Source organism: Melanotaenia boesemani, chromosome 2, assembly GCF_017639745.1.
Source record: "Melanotaenia boesemani isolate fMelBoe1 chromosome 2, fMelBoe1.pri, whole genome shotgun sequence".
Taxonomy (NCBI): Eukaryota; Metazoa; Chordata; class Actinopteri; order Atheriniformes; family Melanotaeniidae; genus Melanotaenia; species Melanotaenia boesemani.
This window is the reverse complement of record NC_055683.1, coordinates 4,435,121-4,450,471: the sequence shown is the minus strand read 5'-3', so window position 1 is coordinate 4,450,471 and position 15,351 is coordinate 4,435,121. Positions and strand designations below refer to the sequence as shown.

The following is a 15,351-nucleotide window of genomic DNA, read 5'->3' as shown; positions in this document are numbered from 1 at the left end:
GGCATCCTCCCTGACCATCTGACCCAACTCACGACCAGGTGGTGAACAGTTAACAGCTCCGCCTCTCTCTTCACCCAAGTGTCCATGACATGCCTCAGCATACCATGTATAATTTAAGACCCGATACTGACCCTTAGGGGACCGCACAAACCCCAACTTACAGGCACCAAGTTGAGGGGCAATAAGTATGGCCAAACCTGTTCTGCGCCTCTCACCGGGAGCAACTCCAGAATGTGAGAGTGTCCAGCCCTTCTCGAGGACAGTGGTTCCAAAGCCCAAACTGTGCATCGAGGTGAGCCCAACTATATCTAGCCGCAACTGCTCAACCTCGAGCACCAGTTCAGGGTCCTTCCTGCCAGAGAGGTGGCATTTATTACTATCATGCATATTTTAATTGATTAATTTTATTATTTGTAATAATAACTATGTTTTTATAATAATTTCCTAATGATATTAATACATTAATATCATCAGCAAAAAGTATTAATTTCAGTAATTTGGAGACTTGAAATATGTCAAAAATTTAGGACCCAATACTGACCCTTGGGGGAGCCCACCTCCACACACTCAGACATGTGTTCACCCATTTTTACAAACGGTTGTCTCTCAGACAGATAACTGGTGATCCAGTACAGCGCTGCTACCTTGATGCCGTAGAGCTGCAGTTTCTTAATGAGTATTGAAGGATTTATTGTATCGAAAGCTTTCCTAAAGTCTACAAATATACCAATTACATGTTTTCCTTGATCTATGCATTTATTATTTCTTCTGTTACTTCTATCAGTGCCAGTGATGTTCTACCTTTTGCTGTAAATATGTACTCATTGCTGTTATGACAAGTCATGCAACACTACAAATTTTACTATCAAACCTGACTAAGAATCCATGGATGCACTCTCTGCACTCCAGATTGTAGCCCCACCTCTTCTGTAAAAAAATTACCTCACACACACATACTACCCAGTTTTCATTCAAGCCAGTGTTTGCTTATGCATGCACATGTATAACATCTTACTGGTACTATAACGACCTCACTCATACACTTATATAACCTCTCATATACAGTACTGTTTTCATTGGTTCCCGTGTCTAGGGTATTTTGTATGTGTGTGTGAGAAGCCACTGAATCCAAATAAGAAGATTAACAAGGGGAACAAAGACACTGAGGTTTAAACCAGGATGTCAAACACAAAGTAGAGCATCATTGTTTAAACCAACACTGTTCTTTTATGCTTTGTACATTTCTTTGTTTTGTATAAGGATGCATTTGTTTATATTTTTAAATACACTCCTAGTTAACTGTGTTTGTGATAAATAGCATCAGGTGTGTGTGAAGGCTGTTCTGTTGGTGTTGGAAACATTTGTAATGCATTTTAAGAAGAAAATTAATAGCTAAAAGTTATTGCTAAAAGGCTGTGTATTCATATGATGCTGTTAAGAACCATTCTTCTTTAGGATGCCAGGCTAATCTGCTTTGTTGACTTTAGTTTATGATCAGTTTTTTCTTAATTTCTGCAGTAAATACACGTGAAACAATGAAATCTTGCAAATGGGGATGAGGCAGTTTTAAAATGTTTCGATTATGTCATAGAGACAGTATATGAACTGAAACAGTAGGCAAATATGTCAGAGCAGCAGAAAAAACTGACCTGAGAGTTTTCAGTTTACAGTGTGGACTTAGGAGTCCATCACACAGCAGCTTTGCTCCAGAGTCGTACGTACTCACGTCCAGTTCTGCCAGACTGGAGGACTGGGAGCTTAAGACAGAGGACAGAGCTTCACATCCTTCACTTGAGATGGTACAGCTTCTCAGTCTAAAGAGAAAAATACTCAGAGAATTAATAATTTGTCACAACAAAATCAGCAATATGGTTGTACATATCCTATGTCCTTACAGAGCTTTATTGGAAGCTTTGACCACTGGCAGAAGCTTTAGAAGAACCTTCTCTGAAGGAGAGTATTTATTCAGGTCAAACACCTCCAAATCTCCTTCTAAAGACAGTAAGATGAAGACCAGAGCTGACCACTGAGCAGGAGACAGTTTATCTGTGGAGAGACATCCTGATCTCAGGAACTGTTGGATCTCCTCCACTAGAGAGTGATCATTTAGCTCATTCAAACAGTGGAACAGATTGATGCTTTTTTCTACACGTTGATCCTCATTGATCTGCTCTTTGATGTACAAGACTGTTTCCTGGTGGGTCTGGGGACTACTGCCTGTGGGTGTCAGCAGGCCTTGTAGGAGACTCTGATTGTTTTGGAGTGAAAGGCCCAGGAGGAAGCGAAGGAACAAATCAAAGTGTCCATTTGGACTCTGTAATGCCTTGTTCACAGCACTATGATGAAGCTTTGTTAGATTTTGTTTGTTAAATAATTTAGACCACACAGAAACTTTTAGTTGTTCCTCTTCCATCAGGTTGATTCCAGAGTTGATGAAGGTCAGACGGACATGAAGAGCAGACAGAAACTCCTGAACACTCAGATGGACGAAGCTGAACACCGTCTCCTGGTACAGTCCTCTCTCCTCTTTAAAGATCTGTGTGAACACTCCTGAGTAAACTGAGGCTGCTGTGATATCGATGCCACACTCTGTCAGGTCTGATTCATAGAAGATCTGGTTTCCTTTCTGCAGCTGATCAAAAGCCAGTTTTCCCAGAGACTCGATCATCTTCCTGCTCTCTGGACTCCAGTGTGGATCTGTCTCAGCTCCTCCATCATACTTGACCTTCTTGACTTTGGTCTGGACCACCAGGAAGTGGATGTACATCTCAGTCAGGGTCTTGGGCAGCTCTCCTCCCTCTCTGGTTTCCAGCACATCCTCCAGAACTGTAGCAGTGATCCAGCAGAAGACTGGGATGTGGCACATGATGTGGAGGCTTCGTGATGTCTTCATGTGGGAGATGATCCTGCTGGCCTGCTCCTCGTCTCTGAACCTCTTCCTGAAGTACTCCTCCTTCTGTGGGTCAGTGAATCCTCTGACCTCCGTCACCATGTCAATAAAACCAGGAGGGATCTGATTGGCTGCTGCAGGTCGTGTGGTTATCCAGAGGCGAGCAGAGGGAAGCAGTTTCCCCCTGATGAGGTTAGTCAGCAGCACATCCACTGAGGTGGACTCTGTAACATCAGTCAGGGTCTCGTTGTTGTGGAAGTCCAGAGGAAGTCGACTCTCATCCAGACCGTCCAAGATGAAGACAACCTGGAGCTCTTCAAAGCTGCAGATTCCTGCTTCTTTGGTTTCAGTAAAGAGATGATGAACAAGTTCCACCAAGCTGAACTTTTTCTCTTTCAGCACATTCAGCTCTCTGAAAGTCAGTGGAAATGTCAACTGGATGTCCTGGTTGGCTTTGTCTTCAGCCCAGTCCAGAGTGAACTTCTGTGTTAAGACAGTTTTCCCAATGCCAGCCACTCCCTTTGTCATCACTGTTCTGATTGGTTCATCTCTTCCAGGTGGGAGTTTAAAGATGTCTTCTTGTCTGATGGTTGTTTCTGGTCTGTCTGGTTTCCTGGATGCTGTTTCAATCTGTCTGACCTCATGTTCATCACTGACCTCTGCAGTCCCTCCCTCTGTGATGTAGAGCTCTGTGTAGATCTGGTTCAGAAGGGTTGGGTTTCCTGCTTTAGCAATCCCCTCAAACACACACTGGAACTTCTTCTTCAGACCACATTTTAGTTTACGTTGACAAACTGAAGTAAAAAGTTCTGAATGAACACAAAAAATAATATCAGTTAGTAGACAGACTCAGCGTTTAGCAAACTGTTGTTTGTGTCTTTAGACGTCAGTAAACATTTATCATTGTCATTTATCCAGCACGTTAAGTATTTACAGAAATCCTCTTACTGCTCTGCAGACAGTCAGCCAGCTCCTCCTGCTTCATCCTCCTCAGGAAGTGCAGTGTGATCTTCACAAATGCATCTCTGCTGATCCTCCTCTGCTCTGCATCCTCACCCTCTGGCACCTCCTCATCCTCTTCCTGACTTTCTGGGTAATCTGGACTCAGGACCTTCTGGATCTTCTTCAGCTCATTCTTAACAAAGGTGACAATGTTGTCCTCCAGCAGCTGGAAGAGAAACGATATGAATGACACAATCAGACTGAGATCATGGAGCCAAACATCAGATCCATTTTTGACACACTGACAATCCAGTGGTCTACAAAGGTTAGCATGGAGATGACTGAACAGAACGAATAAATACCATAAATATGGAGTCCAGCTGTGCTTGATGCTGCTGGGTAGATTGACCACTGGGACCATCTGAGCTTTGCTGGGCCACTCTGTGAAGGAATAATAAAGAATGAGCTCACATTCAGTAAAATAGGGTACGCTGCTTTCAGTTTCTATCCAGCATAAATGTGGAGTGAACTCCCAAAACACTGCAGGTCTGTGTCCACACTTCCTTCGTTAAAATAAATTTAATTAAGTAATTTTCTGTTTAGTATTGATTCAATGACATATACAGAGTTGGATTATTAACTTTAACTGCACTATATTACTGTTTATCTTTTTAACCATTTCCAATGTAGTAGGGAAGGACAACTATGTTCTTACTCTTGCCCTTAGTCCTTTGTTCTGACTTGGACTAAGTGCAAGAGTGTCCAAAGCTGCCCTTGAGGGCTACTGTCCTCCAGGTTTTTCAATGTCTCCGTCTGCCACACACCTGAATCAGGTCAACATTCTTGGGCAGAACTTGACAACAAGCTGTTGATGATTTAATTTGAACACCAACCTAGACTGTGTCCCTCAAGGACAGAAGCTGGACACTCCTGTTCAAGGGAAGCTCCTGTACATTTGCAATTTTTCAAAAATCTAATTTCTGTGAATTTGGGAAATTGTCTAAAATGAAAAAGGGAAATTTTAAACATGTCAACAAATCACAGATAAAATTAATTGACTAATCAATACAAAGAAATTTATTTTCAAGGTCTTTGCTGTAACAAAATTCATTGTATTTGGAGTTTTTTTTAAAAATGGCAGCATTTACAACGTAATGACTTCCTTAATCCTCTTGTTTTGTAGTGGGCTTGCAGAAGCCTCTCTCTAAACACACTGTGGTGTCTCCTTACTGTGTTGTGTAGAACGGTGTGAAGAACTGTCCATTATATTCAGCAGCTTGTGCTGCATTCTTCTCTGTACAATCAGCTCCAGCAGCATTAGTTATCCCTCGTACAGAACTGCAGGTTAAATGTTCTCTTGCAGTCTGTCCTAGTTTCTAGTCTTGTCATTTTGAGTTCTGTCTTGTTTCCTGTTTTATTTTGTCGAGTTTATTTTCCTTGTGTATCTTATTTGCTTTAGTTCCTCATCTTGGCTTCCAGTCATCATCTGTCACACCAGCTTCTTGTTTTTGTAATCAGTCCCTCAATATATATGCTCCAGGTTTTCTTTTGTTAATTCACTGTATGTTAGTGTTGTTGTCAAGTCTTCAGTTGTGTCTTATGTTTAGTTAAATCTTTGCATGACCTTCATCAGCCTCTGGTGTTTGTGAGTCCACTTCCTTGTTTCCTGCTGCCTTGATTCATAACAGAATGAACTGGACAAAACAGGACCCATCGGGACATCAAATTTCGTTGCTTGAGTTCTTCTTTCAAGGCCTGCTTCATTTTACAAGCCCATGTCTCTAGTGCACCATTCACCGGTGCTTCAGCGCCCAGTTCAACTCCAGCAACTCCTGACACTGCTCCTGCCAGGTCTTGCACCTGCTCCACCCTGGTGTCCTGTAGCTTCTCCGCCTTAATCTGGGCCACCCCATTGGAGACCCTGTCTTCTGGACTGTTTTGTTTGGCTTTGGCATTTTGTTAATTTTGTTCTTTGTGTTTTTCTGCTTCTGAGAAATTTTGTGTTTGATTAAATCATTGGTAATCATTCCAAGATCCACTTGTCCTGCATTTGGGTCCAGCTTTCACGAACCAGCCTTCTTGATTAGTTTGTTCAGTCTGTAGTTGTGATGCTGCTGCAGATAATTTCACTTCCACAATCGACTTACAAAACATCTACAACATCTACAGACTTCAAGGATCTCAGTTTTCTTATGTCACACAGGTGTGTTTGTGTGCTCTCCACCCTACTCATCCCTCCATGTATAATAAAGATTAGGTGATTAGAATGCAACTGGGAAGGAGGAGATTTGCTCGTGGGTTGTCTTTGTTTCTCCTTCTCCTTCCTTCTGAGCGAGCAGGCAGACAGAAGCGCAGCAGGGGCCTCATTTATCAAACTGTGCGTAGCAAAGCAAACTACAGGTGGTGTCTGCAGTGCAAAAAGGAAATGCGGCGCACTTCAACTTTCAGAGTTATCAAAGCATGCGCACGCACGTCCTACGACTTTTTTCGTTTATAAATAAGAATCAACTCTAAAGTGGGCGCACATGGTGGCTATAAATGGCCCGGTAAATGGCTATGATACATATTCATCACATCATTTGCATGATGGCTCGAGAGGGAAAAATGGACATTCAAATCCCCCAGGGGTGAACAGTAACACCTTCCATTTGGGGCTTTAGGCAAGACATTGCAGCCCACAGTAAATCCTTTTGGAGAAAAGCATCTGCTAAATGACAGTAATGATGCCGGTAATGTAGTCTTATGTTTTAATGTCTAAAATAAACATGTACAGATACATCTGAGATTGGTAGCAGTTTATTTAGTGTTAAATAATATTTCTTTCTAGTTCCTGGGTGTTCCAGGTGGGTCGGCGGTGTCCTCAGAGGAAGTCCTGCAGGTGCAGATGGACACCATCACCGCTATTAACAATGAGGCCAAGGAGTTGCAGGAAATAGAGATTGTCTTGATGGAACAATTACAAAAGGATTGTGTAAGAATAAATAAATGAATGAAATCCACCTCTTGTGTGTTTCATAAGCGTTCTAGACTCCCAGTCTGTCCCGCTCTGCTGGATCTCAGAATAAATGACCAAAGCTTACTTCTCACATTTTCTTTTACTGACTATTACGTGTTGGCAGCAGACTCTCCACCTCATCACCTCATCCTTGATTTTATTCTGGACCTTTGTACAACGTTTGTACGTACGCTAGTGTCAGAGTTTCCGTGGAGGTAGGAACATTCTCCTGCCAAGTTTGGTTTTTATAAAACCCAAAAGTTGACTATATTTGGCGTACGCTGGTTTTTGTACCTATGCCAGCTTTATAAATGAGGCCCCAGGTGACAAGAAGGGCAGCAACAAGCTCGAAACATCAAGAGCAGCAGGAGCAGCATGACTGGAATGTGCAGTGGCACTGGTGCAAGGACCAAACGTAACAGAGAGCAACAGCAAGTGGCCAGGCAAAGGACTTTATTAGCAGAAGGAAGTGGAGAACTGGTTGTGGGAATGTGGACGGGTACAGTGACAGGCGTAACAGGGAGATGAGCGACAACTGGCAACAAGACCCTGCATAGAAGATTTGAAATTTCAAATTACCACCTTAATTACTCATGTTAATGCATAAACAACAAAGTTAGTACACGTCATATTAAAAATCTGAATTTGACATTATCGCTGCCAGAGAAGCAGATTTTGACACATTGGTGAGCACCAAAATAACCCCACTATACTCCTTATTTATATATATACTGACTAGTGAATAACTTTCCAACTGTATGGCTGAGTATTTCTCTTAGAAAAGTTGTACTATCATGAACATTGCTAACAGTCGCTAAGCTAGCGCTAGGCTAACGTAATGAGTTGCCTTGCCCGCCTTGCTCTTGTGGTGTGTACTGCATGTGTTGAATATATGATGCATTCACAATGGGCCAAAACTAAGTTTAGAGGTCAGTCTCTCTGAATGATGGAGTTGAACCAAATTAAGAGAAAAATATTTAATTCAGTTCAACTTTATTCACACTGTATTATCTCAAGTCACTTTTACAGACATTGTCTACCCACTTCATTGTGGTCCAACTATAATCCAGATAAAGCTAATCCATTATCTGATCCACACTAATCCAATTTAAATTAACAGTGTTCGTTTAAAATAGTTAATAAAAATAATGACCTAGCTAAGGAAAAACTGGTCAGGTGATGTGTTTTCTTTTTGTTTTTTGTTGCTGTGCATTGCTGGGATAAGCTGAGTTCAACAAGACTGTCACCATAAATCCAAAGAGTGACTTTCTATGCACCGGACTGCTCCACACCATGCTTTCTCATCATCTTCAATCCAAGAAAGGAAGTGTTGGAGATAAATTGATTTCAGGGTAAGTCTACTAATGCATAATTTTATTTTTATGAGTATGAATGAACATAAATACTATAGTTTTAGTACTCTGGGCAACTTGTCAAAACACTAGTCCAGCTTTCCAGAGCTGCTGGAGCTGCTGACAGGCAGCTAACAGCGCTAACGGCTCAGACTGATACGGTTCAGGACCACCTGGTTCATGTGTAGCTGAGCGGATTCTGGAGGTGGAAAATCTTCCACCTCAAAGACGCTCTGTGGCGTAGCTGCTTTGTAAATCTCGCTTTTCATCTTTCTTGTGAGCTGATTTGCTGTCTGTCAATCATTTCTGCATCCCAACCTGCCCAACGGTTGTTTATCTGTCTGTGATGGACTGATGATCTCGTCCCAGATAGCAACTGAAAATAGGCTCCAACCCTTGTGACCTGCCTTTGGAATAAGCAGGTACTACTAATAATAGCATATAATAATAATTATCTTTATACACAGGCACTTATTTTGAAATAGACTTTTTCCACATTAATTGCTGTATTTGTGGAACACACCCAGCACCCACCACTTCACATATGAACACAGAAATAAGAAAAAGAGCTGAGATCACATGCTACATGCTGAAATAAAAACTGTTAAGCATTTGCATACAGCTTACCTCTGATGGTCTGATTTGAAGAAGATAAACGCTTCTTTTGACACGTTGCTCTTAAAGGACACACAGCTGGGTTCAGATTCAGTGCCCGGTTCGTATTGACTTTGACGTTCAGGTTCAGGTCTTTCATAGATACTAACAGCAAAACATTGAAGCCAACATGTTCAGTTAAAGTGTCACAGCAATAAAAACATTATGACAAGTTTCTCCTCTCAGTCTCCCATAAAACAACATTTCACATATTAACATAGAAAAAAGCTAAGATCACATGAAACATGTTAAAAAGTGTTCAAAGCCACATTTTACACACTAACAACATTTCCATACATCTTACCTCTGATGGTCTGTTTTAAAGTCGATTAAAAAATCGTTCGATTGGTTGCTTTTACAGGACAAACAACTGGGATCAGGTCCAGGTTCATGGTGAGGTTCAGGTTCTGGTTTCTGATGGATCCTAAAAGAAAGCACACATGTTCAGTTCAAGTGTTCCAACCATTAACATTTTCATTCATTCATTTTTTTGATAGTTTAAGAATTTTTACTCTTTGTCTAATTTAAAATCAAAGGCAGCATGTTTGCACACAGCTAGGTTTAGGTCCAAATCCAGGTTCAGGACCAGGTTCAGATTCAGGTTTAGGTTGATTCCGGTGAAGAAAACTGGTTTGGTGAGTTCTGACATGAAGAGGAGCCAAGGACAGTTAGAGATGGTCATCTCACCTCTGAGCCTTATGCTGCTCACACTGATCCATGCTGCTGAATTCACATCAGATCACACACACTCCTCTCTTATCTGTGGAGGAATCACAAGTTACTCATCTGCACATCATCTGAAATCCTCCTCTCCACCGTTTATGCTTTAAAAAGATCAGCTGCTTCTCATCTGATTGGCTCTTGGCTCTGACTGTTGAGTGCAGTCAGACAGCAGTGTGAGGAAGAGGAAACCACCGTCAGCTGCTGGAATTCTTTGATTAGACCTCTAGATGGAGGCATGGAGCTGCAGCCCAGCACACAATGATGATGATGATGGACATTTCCATTCACTGACACTAACTGACTTTGAGCAGAAGCTTCATTCATTTTCACTTGCAGCTACTAAATGAAATGGAACTTTTAAAAACAGGAAACAGGACAAAATATTTTGCAACAGAAACTAAAGAATGATGTTTAAGAAAGATAAACTGGTTCCAGTTTGGCTGTAGTCTTAGTGGAGGATCTGTAGAAGCTCACAGTGGTTCTGATTCTACAAACTGGTTTCTGCAGTGCAGTGGAGCAAGTTTATTTAGAAAAATGAAATATATTGCATCTACTCTGCATTTTTAAAACTTGTGTTAACTCAGTACAGTACATTAGAAGATCAGCACACTTTCAAATAAAAAAATAAAGATAAATTAAAGAAAAAAAACCTATTGTAATGAAAACCTAAAGCAGCCTATATCACTCTCAACACAGGAGATAATGCTACTGTAGCTGTGCCTACATCTCAAATAATTAACAAATTTTATAAAAAAGGTTAATGGAACTTCATGTCAGACTCAGTTGAGTGTTAGTACATGTTACCGTCGTATACTAATATCTTAAATCCGCACATTTGTCAACAACTTTTTTTTACCAAATATAGCCGTGGCTGTGCCTCTCTGCATGTGTTCTATTATTATTAAAGACCACAGGAAAAACTGCAAACTCAGTGATGTAGGCAAAGGTACTATTACAATCAATGTATCAGACAGAAAATAAATCATACAAAAACACGCTCACATTATGGGGAGGGAAAGGGAAACCAATGCATCCAGAACACTTACAGCTGTTTTCATGTGGTGTTGTTTACTGCATGGGTTGATAAGGAAAAGACAAGGAACAAAACATGGCTGACGCTGATTTTTAATCCCATTTCCATTTAGATAGATCTAAATAATCAGGATTTAAATGGTCCTTGTAAAATAAACTGCTGAATATTACAATGGCTATTTTTTATACAATTTTTAAAATTCGACCAAAATTTCAAAGGTATCGGATACAGTAGATGTTCACTATAAAAGTTACAAGGGGGTCTGTTTACACATATAAACTGTCTTCAGTTTCGTCTACCACTGCCCTCTCTATATACAGGGCTACAGTACAAACAACACTTTGGATCTAGAAAAAGGAGACGTAGTTTTTTTTTTCTTTTTGTTTTGTTTTTGAGAAAAACAAACTTCAGATGATCAACATGACATTTGATTCAAGTTCATGAATTATCTGTTAATCATGTAGATTTCTCTTCAAATACAAGAGTGATCAAAGGTTTAATCTAAAATGAGAAATTTAAATGTTTTCCAAACGTTACAGAACAAAAATAAACAGTAAAGTTACTAAAAACAAAGCTGAAACTTACTTTTTTTTTAAACCAGTCCACCGTGTTGAGGAAGACTGTCCACTTGAACACAACCTCTGGTGACTTTGTAAAAAGATAACACTACCCTCAGCATCTCCAGAGTTGCTGTTAGAGCAAATTCAACTTCCCTTTACTGGTTTAATGGGAAAAAATACAGCAGCAGTTTTCAGTTGCGCTTCCTTTTCTTTTGGAAACCAGACATAACCACATGTCTCCGTTGTTTGAAGTCAACATTCTGCTTTTCCAGATCCTGCAAAACAACAGAATACAGTTCTTGAAGAAATGGAGACATTTATGGTGATTTGTGAGGGGGTTAAAGCAAAAAATGGGGGGGCATTGTGGTCTATGCTAACAATACATAAGTAAATGGACCTTGTATACGTTTTCATAAATAGAATAAAGGTTTCACATATCAGACGCTGTGTTTCAATGAATCTACCAGCTCGGTAGAATAATTTAGGTGTTTTTTTTTTTTTTTTTTTTAGCAGGACCTGGTGGATTTGGCCTTTTTTGTATATTACAGATCAGAAGCTAACTTCAACAACGTCTCATCTCTGGATGTTTCTTCCATCCAAGCTCATAAGGGACTTTCCCTGTGTAGGAACTTTTTGAAGTTCCTGTAACGTTTTCAGGAGCCAGACCATTTTTTCGTACATTCAGACAGATAGGAACCAGGGGTAAAGGCCTTCAGTTTCTATAACCATTTTAGCTCCCACTCCAAGGCATTGTCTTTTCGGGGTTCCATTGGGACCCACATGACATAGGTGTTTGGTGATTTGTAGCTATGCCCTTTGCCAGATTTCAGCTTCTTATGTCCCCACCATTATTAAAAACCACTGTTGCAGCTACGGACGACAACAACAGAGCATGCGATAAATGAACTGAAGAGGAGGTCAAAGCTCTTCTGACCGTTCATACCACAGAGGATAGTCAAAGAGGTTTTAAAGGCTCGTAGCGGAATATAAACTAGAGAACACGGGGATTTATCACAACGCGAAGCAGTGCAGGGAAGAGAATTAAAATCTCCTTACGTCAAATTTGACAGGTCACCTGGTGCACCTGTATTAATGATGGTGTAAGAGAGGGGCGTGTCTGTTATGATCACTTGATGTAAACACAGCTGTTGTTATGGTGTTGTAAGGTTGATCATCCATTGTTCTCAATCAAAAAGACAATCTGCACGGCAACAGGACCATAGGTGTTGAGGGAGGAAGTGACCCGTGTGTGACGGGGTTGTAGTCTTATCCTGAGGGAGGACGTAATGTATGTGTGTGATGGGAGTTGTAGTCCTGGATCATGGGTTGTAGTCCTATCCTGAGGGAGGAAGTGACATGTGAGGAAGTGATTGGGAGTTGTTGTCCGTGGGGAGTGACGCATGTTCCTGTTGGTAGTGGTGGTTTATTTAACGAAGCAATCCATATACAAACCAAAGCAAAGCAAAGCAAAACAAAGCAATCCCCTAAGCAAGAAGGCAAAGTGTGAGTCAGTGAGGTCCTCTGATGCTAGTTTGCCTCTATGTGTGTCTCTAGGAAGCAACCCTTGCTTCCAACAATCAGGCTCCTGCACCTGTCCTGTTCTATTAGAGAGATGTGATCGAACACTAAAAATCATGTCTTGTCCCAGATGGAAGCCTTGTCTTACAGAGGATCCCGTTGTGGACTCTACTTTTTTAAAAAAGGGAGACCTGTCAGAGAGGTCAGTTTCCAGACCTTGGTTCATTAGGATCAGCAGATGTCTGTAGTGTGGTTTAAGAATTACAATATTGTTCTCCAGCTATCTGAGATAATTTAAATGCAAGACACCTGCGCTCTACAGAGTCTCAAAACTAACGGTAAAAAATGCCAGCCTATGGGGTGGTAGAATGATGTCACAGTTCTATGAACGCATTTTAGGAAAGAGTTACAAGGCTTGTCTTTTTCTGAGTTTAACCGTCAGAACCCATACTCTAAGGGAACAGGGAAGCTCTGAACTTTCAAAGCTTCAAAAATGGAAAATAAAGCAACGTGTCTTGTCTCATTCTGAAAGTTTCAGTATTATTCCGAATATGTTTTATAGCCTGTTTTCTTTCAAAAAAGGTTGGTTTTATTTTTTCAGACTGTGGTACATGTACAGAACAAATTTCCAGACATCTGTGAGTATTTCTAGTCTTATTTAAATTAAAATTTTATTTCCCTATTGGGAAGATGTGTCTCAGCAGTCGAAGGAAATTGAGATTTGTTTAAAGCAAGTCCACAGATGTTCCACTCCGTCAGACGTGAGTTGGATGAACTTTGCTGAGGAATTAAAGTTGTCTGGTGTTTCTCAGGATGCCCAGAGAACGGAGGTCCCTGAAATTTTTGACCGTAGGAAAGACATGATTCCGAAAGAGGATCCTGGAAAGTCACTGGCCCCCGCCGGTCCAGTTCATCCCGGTTTTTCAGGTTCATCGCGACGTGCAACAGGAGACAGATTAGGTTCCTGGTCATACAGATTCTGTGTGCGTGTGTGTGTGGGTGTGTGTGGGTGTGTGTGTGGGTGCTAGTCAAACAGACTCTGTAGCAGCAGGTGGACTTTGTCTGCTTGGTGCAGAGACGCTTTGCCGGTTCTGTTAAACCCTCAGCAGGACGATGAATGCCACTAAGGTCTAAATAATGATCTGTTGGTTTAATGTTATTCACAGCTTGTGTTTTACTTACAGATGTTGTTTGTTGTTTGTCGCAGAGGCGTTTCTTTCTTGTTGCTCTCTCAGTTTTGTGTGGAACCAGTTTGGTTTTTGGAGGCCCTGTGAATCAGGTTAGTGACCTGAGCTGTTTATCTATTAAAATTTCTTGGTAGTAAAGCAAAATAACCAACTTGTTTTTGATCTTCACAGGTTTCCCATCAGACAGCAGACAGACAGCAGGGTAAGGTGTATTTCTGTGGTTTAAACAAAGATGCAGTGTGTTTATGTCTAATAAGAAACTTTAAATTTATGTTGCAGGGAGCGCTGTTCTCTTTTACGTCGCACATCAGGGACAGCTGAGAGATGTTATGTTCAACCCGGTCATCCTTAATCAGGTGTTGGTAAATGAAGGTTCTGCCTATGATAACAACACAGGGGTGTTTACCGCACCGATCGCTGGAATCTATCAGTTTGTGTTTGTAGCCCAGCTGTGCCGTGGGCCACACAACAACAACTGGGATTTTATGGTCAACGGCGATGAGAGGATGAAATGTCATGCTCAGGTACATAAAAACAACATAACATTTCCAAGACAATCTAGTTAAAAATCCAAATAAAAATTAAAGTCTTTATTCACACCTCTCAGGTGTCTGGTGGTGACACGACCCTCAACACCTGTTACTACATGGAGAAACTGAAGAAAGGAGATCAGGTCTGGATAAAACAGAGAGCAGGGAGCTGTGCCTGGGCCAGCACCACATCCAAAACAATCACCTTCTCTGGCATCCTTCTGGCAAGTCAGGGTGCCTCCACGCTGGGAGGGAGGTATGGCAGCTCCTGCCCGCTACCAAGTCTGAGCCACAGAGTGGCGCCCAGCTCTGCAGGCCGGAGAGCCGCTGGGTCCGGTGTGTTCTTCATCATGCTGCTCTGCCTCTTCCTCTGGGAATAACCATGTCAAAAGGTGACTGAGGGATAAATAGAGTTTTTATGCAAGTATGTTCACTATATTTGCAGATATTTCCTTGAGTTTTTTATCTTTCAAGGTGTTCAGATTTATGAGATTGCATCTTTAAATGTAGCATATAAATAAATTTATAGTGTCATCATTTTTAAGAGGATATACTCTCAACTCCCTGTTTTACCATAAAAAATGTTTTGATTGCAAACTGCAGTGTTTCTGCCTAAAGAATTGTATCAACAGCTGGTTGCTGCATGCTAGCAGCAAAAGCTAACTACAGTGTTTTTTACCTGTTTGATCTCAGGATAAATCAAAGAACAAATAAAATGAATTATATTAAATAAAAATGTTTTTCCCCTGTTTGTTTCATATTATGATGTAAAGACTGAAATAACTGAGGCAAAAATCAGTGGTGTGACCGCAATGAGTGAGAGTCTCCAACAGATGGAGACATGTTTAAAGTTTATATCTGCAGCATAGTCAAGTAGCCATTTATCTCATCGAAATACAACATTTTCAGTTAAAAAACTGTCAGAAAACTCTTTGCTCATTGGACCCCTGGCAGTGAGGATAACAAA

The 15,351-nt window shown here is 41.0% G+C and overlaps 2 protein-coding genes across 3 annotated transcripts in view; one reads left to right on the top strand and one right to left on the bottom strand.

The window, feature by feature from the left end:
• LOC121650930 (NACHT, LRR and PYD domains-containing protein 3-like) overlaps positions 1-11,431 on the bottom strand; it is a 42,516-nt gene extending 31,085 nt beyond the window's left edge. The window contains exons 1-8 of one of the 2 annotated variants that reach the window (XM_042002778.1): positions 11,175-11,431; positions 9,521-9,593; positions 9,138-9,257; positions 8,807-8,938; positions 4,195-4,273; positions 3,839-4,058; positions 1,896-3,699; positions 1,650-1,814 (exon numbers count right to left, since the gene is read on the bottom strand). In XM_042002778.1, coding sequence (XP_041858712.1) covers positions 1,650-1,814; positions 1,896-3,699; positions 3,839-4,058; positions 4,195-4,273; positions 8,807-8,938; positions 9,138-9,257; positions 9,521-9,552 — 2,552 coding nt within the window. In that variant the 5' untranslated portion in view covers positions 9,553-9,593; positions 11,175-11,431. The remainder of the gene's footprint in view (positions 1-1,649; positions 1,815-1,895; positions 3,700-3,838; positions 4,059-4,194; positions 4,274-8,806; positions 8,939-9,137; positions 9,258-9,520; positions 9,594-11,174) is intronic. The other variant, XM_042002769.1, reaches the window with a different exon arrangement.
• Positions 11,432-13,685: 2,254 nt separating this feature from the next.
• Positions 13,686-15,113, top strand: LOC121651011 (multimerin-2-like). Its single transcript, XM_042002853.1, has 5 exons — positions 13,686-13,795; positions 13,875-13,946; positions 14,026-14,056; positions 14,134-14,378; positions 14,462-15,113. Exons 1-5 carry the CDS (start codon positions 13,781-13,783, stop codon positions 14,762-14,764), a joined length of 666 nt encoding a protein of 221 aa, XP_041858787.1. The 5' UTR covers positions 13,686-13,780; the 3' UTR covers positions 14,765-15,113.
• The last annotated feature ends 238 nt before the right edge of the window (positions 15,114-15,351 follow it).

Excerpts from the sequence above, each read along its gene's own strand:
- LOC121651011 (XM_042002853.1), top strand. Across the intron at positions 13,947-14,025 it reads TTGGAGGCCCTGTGAATCAG|GTTTCCCATCAGACAGCAGA; the intron begins GTTAGTGACCTG and ends TGATCTTCACAG. Across the intron at positions 14,379-14,461 it reads GGATGAAATGTCATGCTCAG|GTGTCTGGTGGTGACACGAC; the intron begins GTACATAAAAAC and ends CACACCTCTCAG.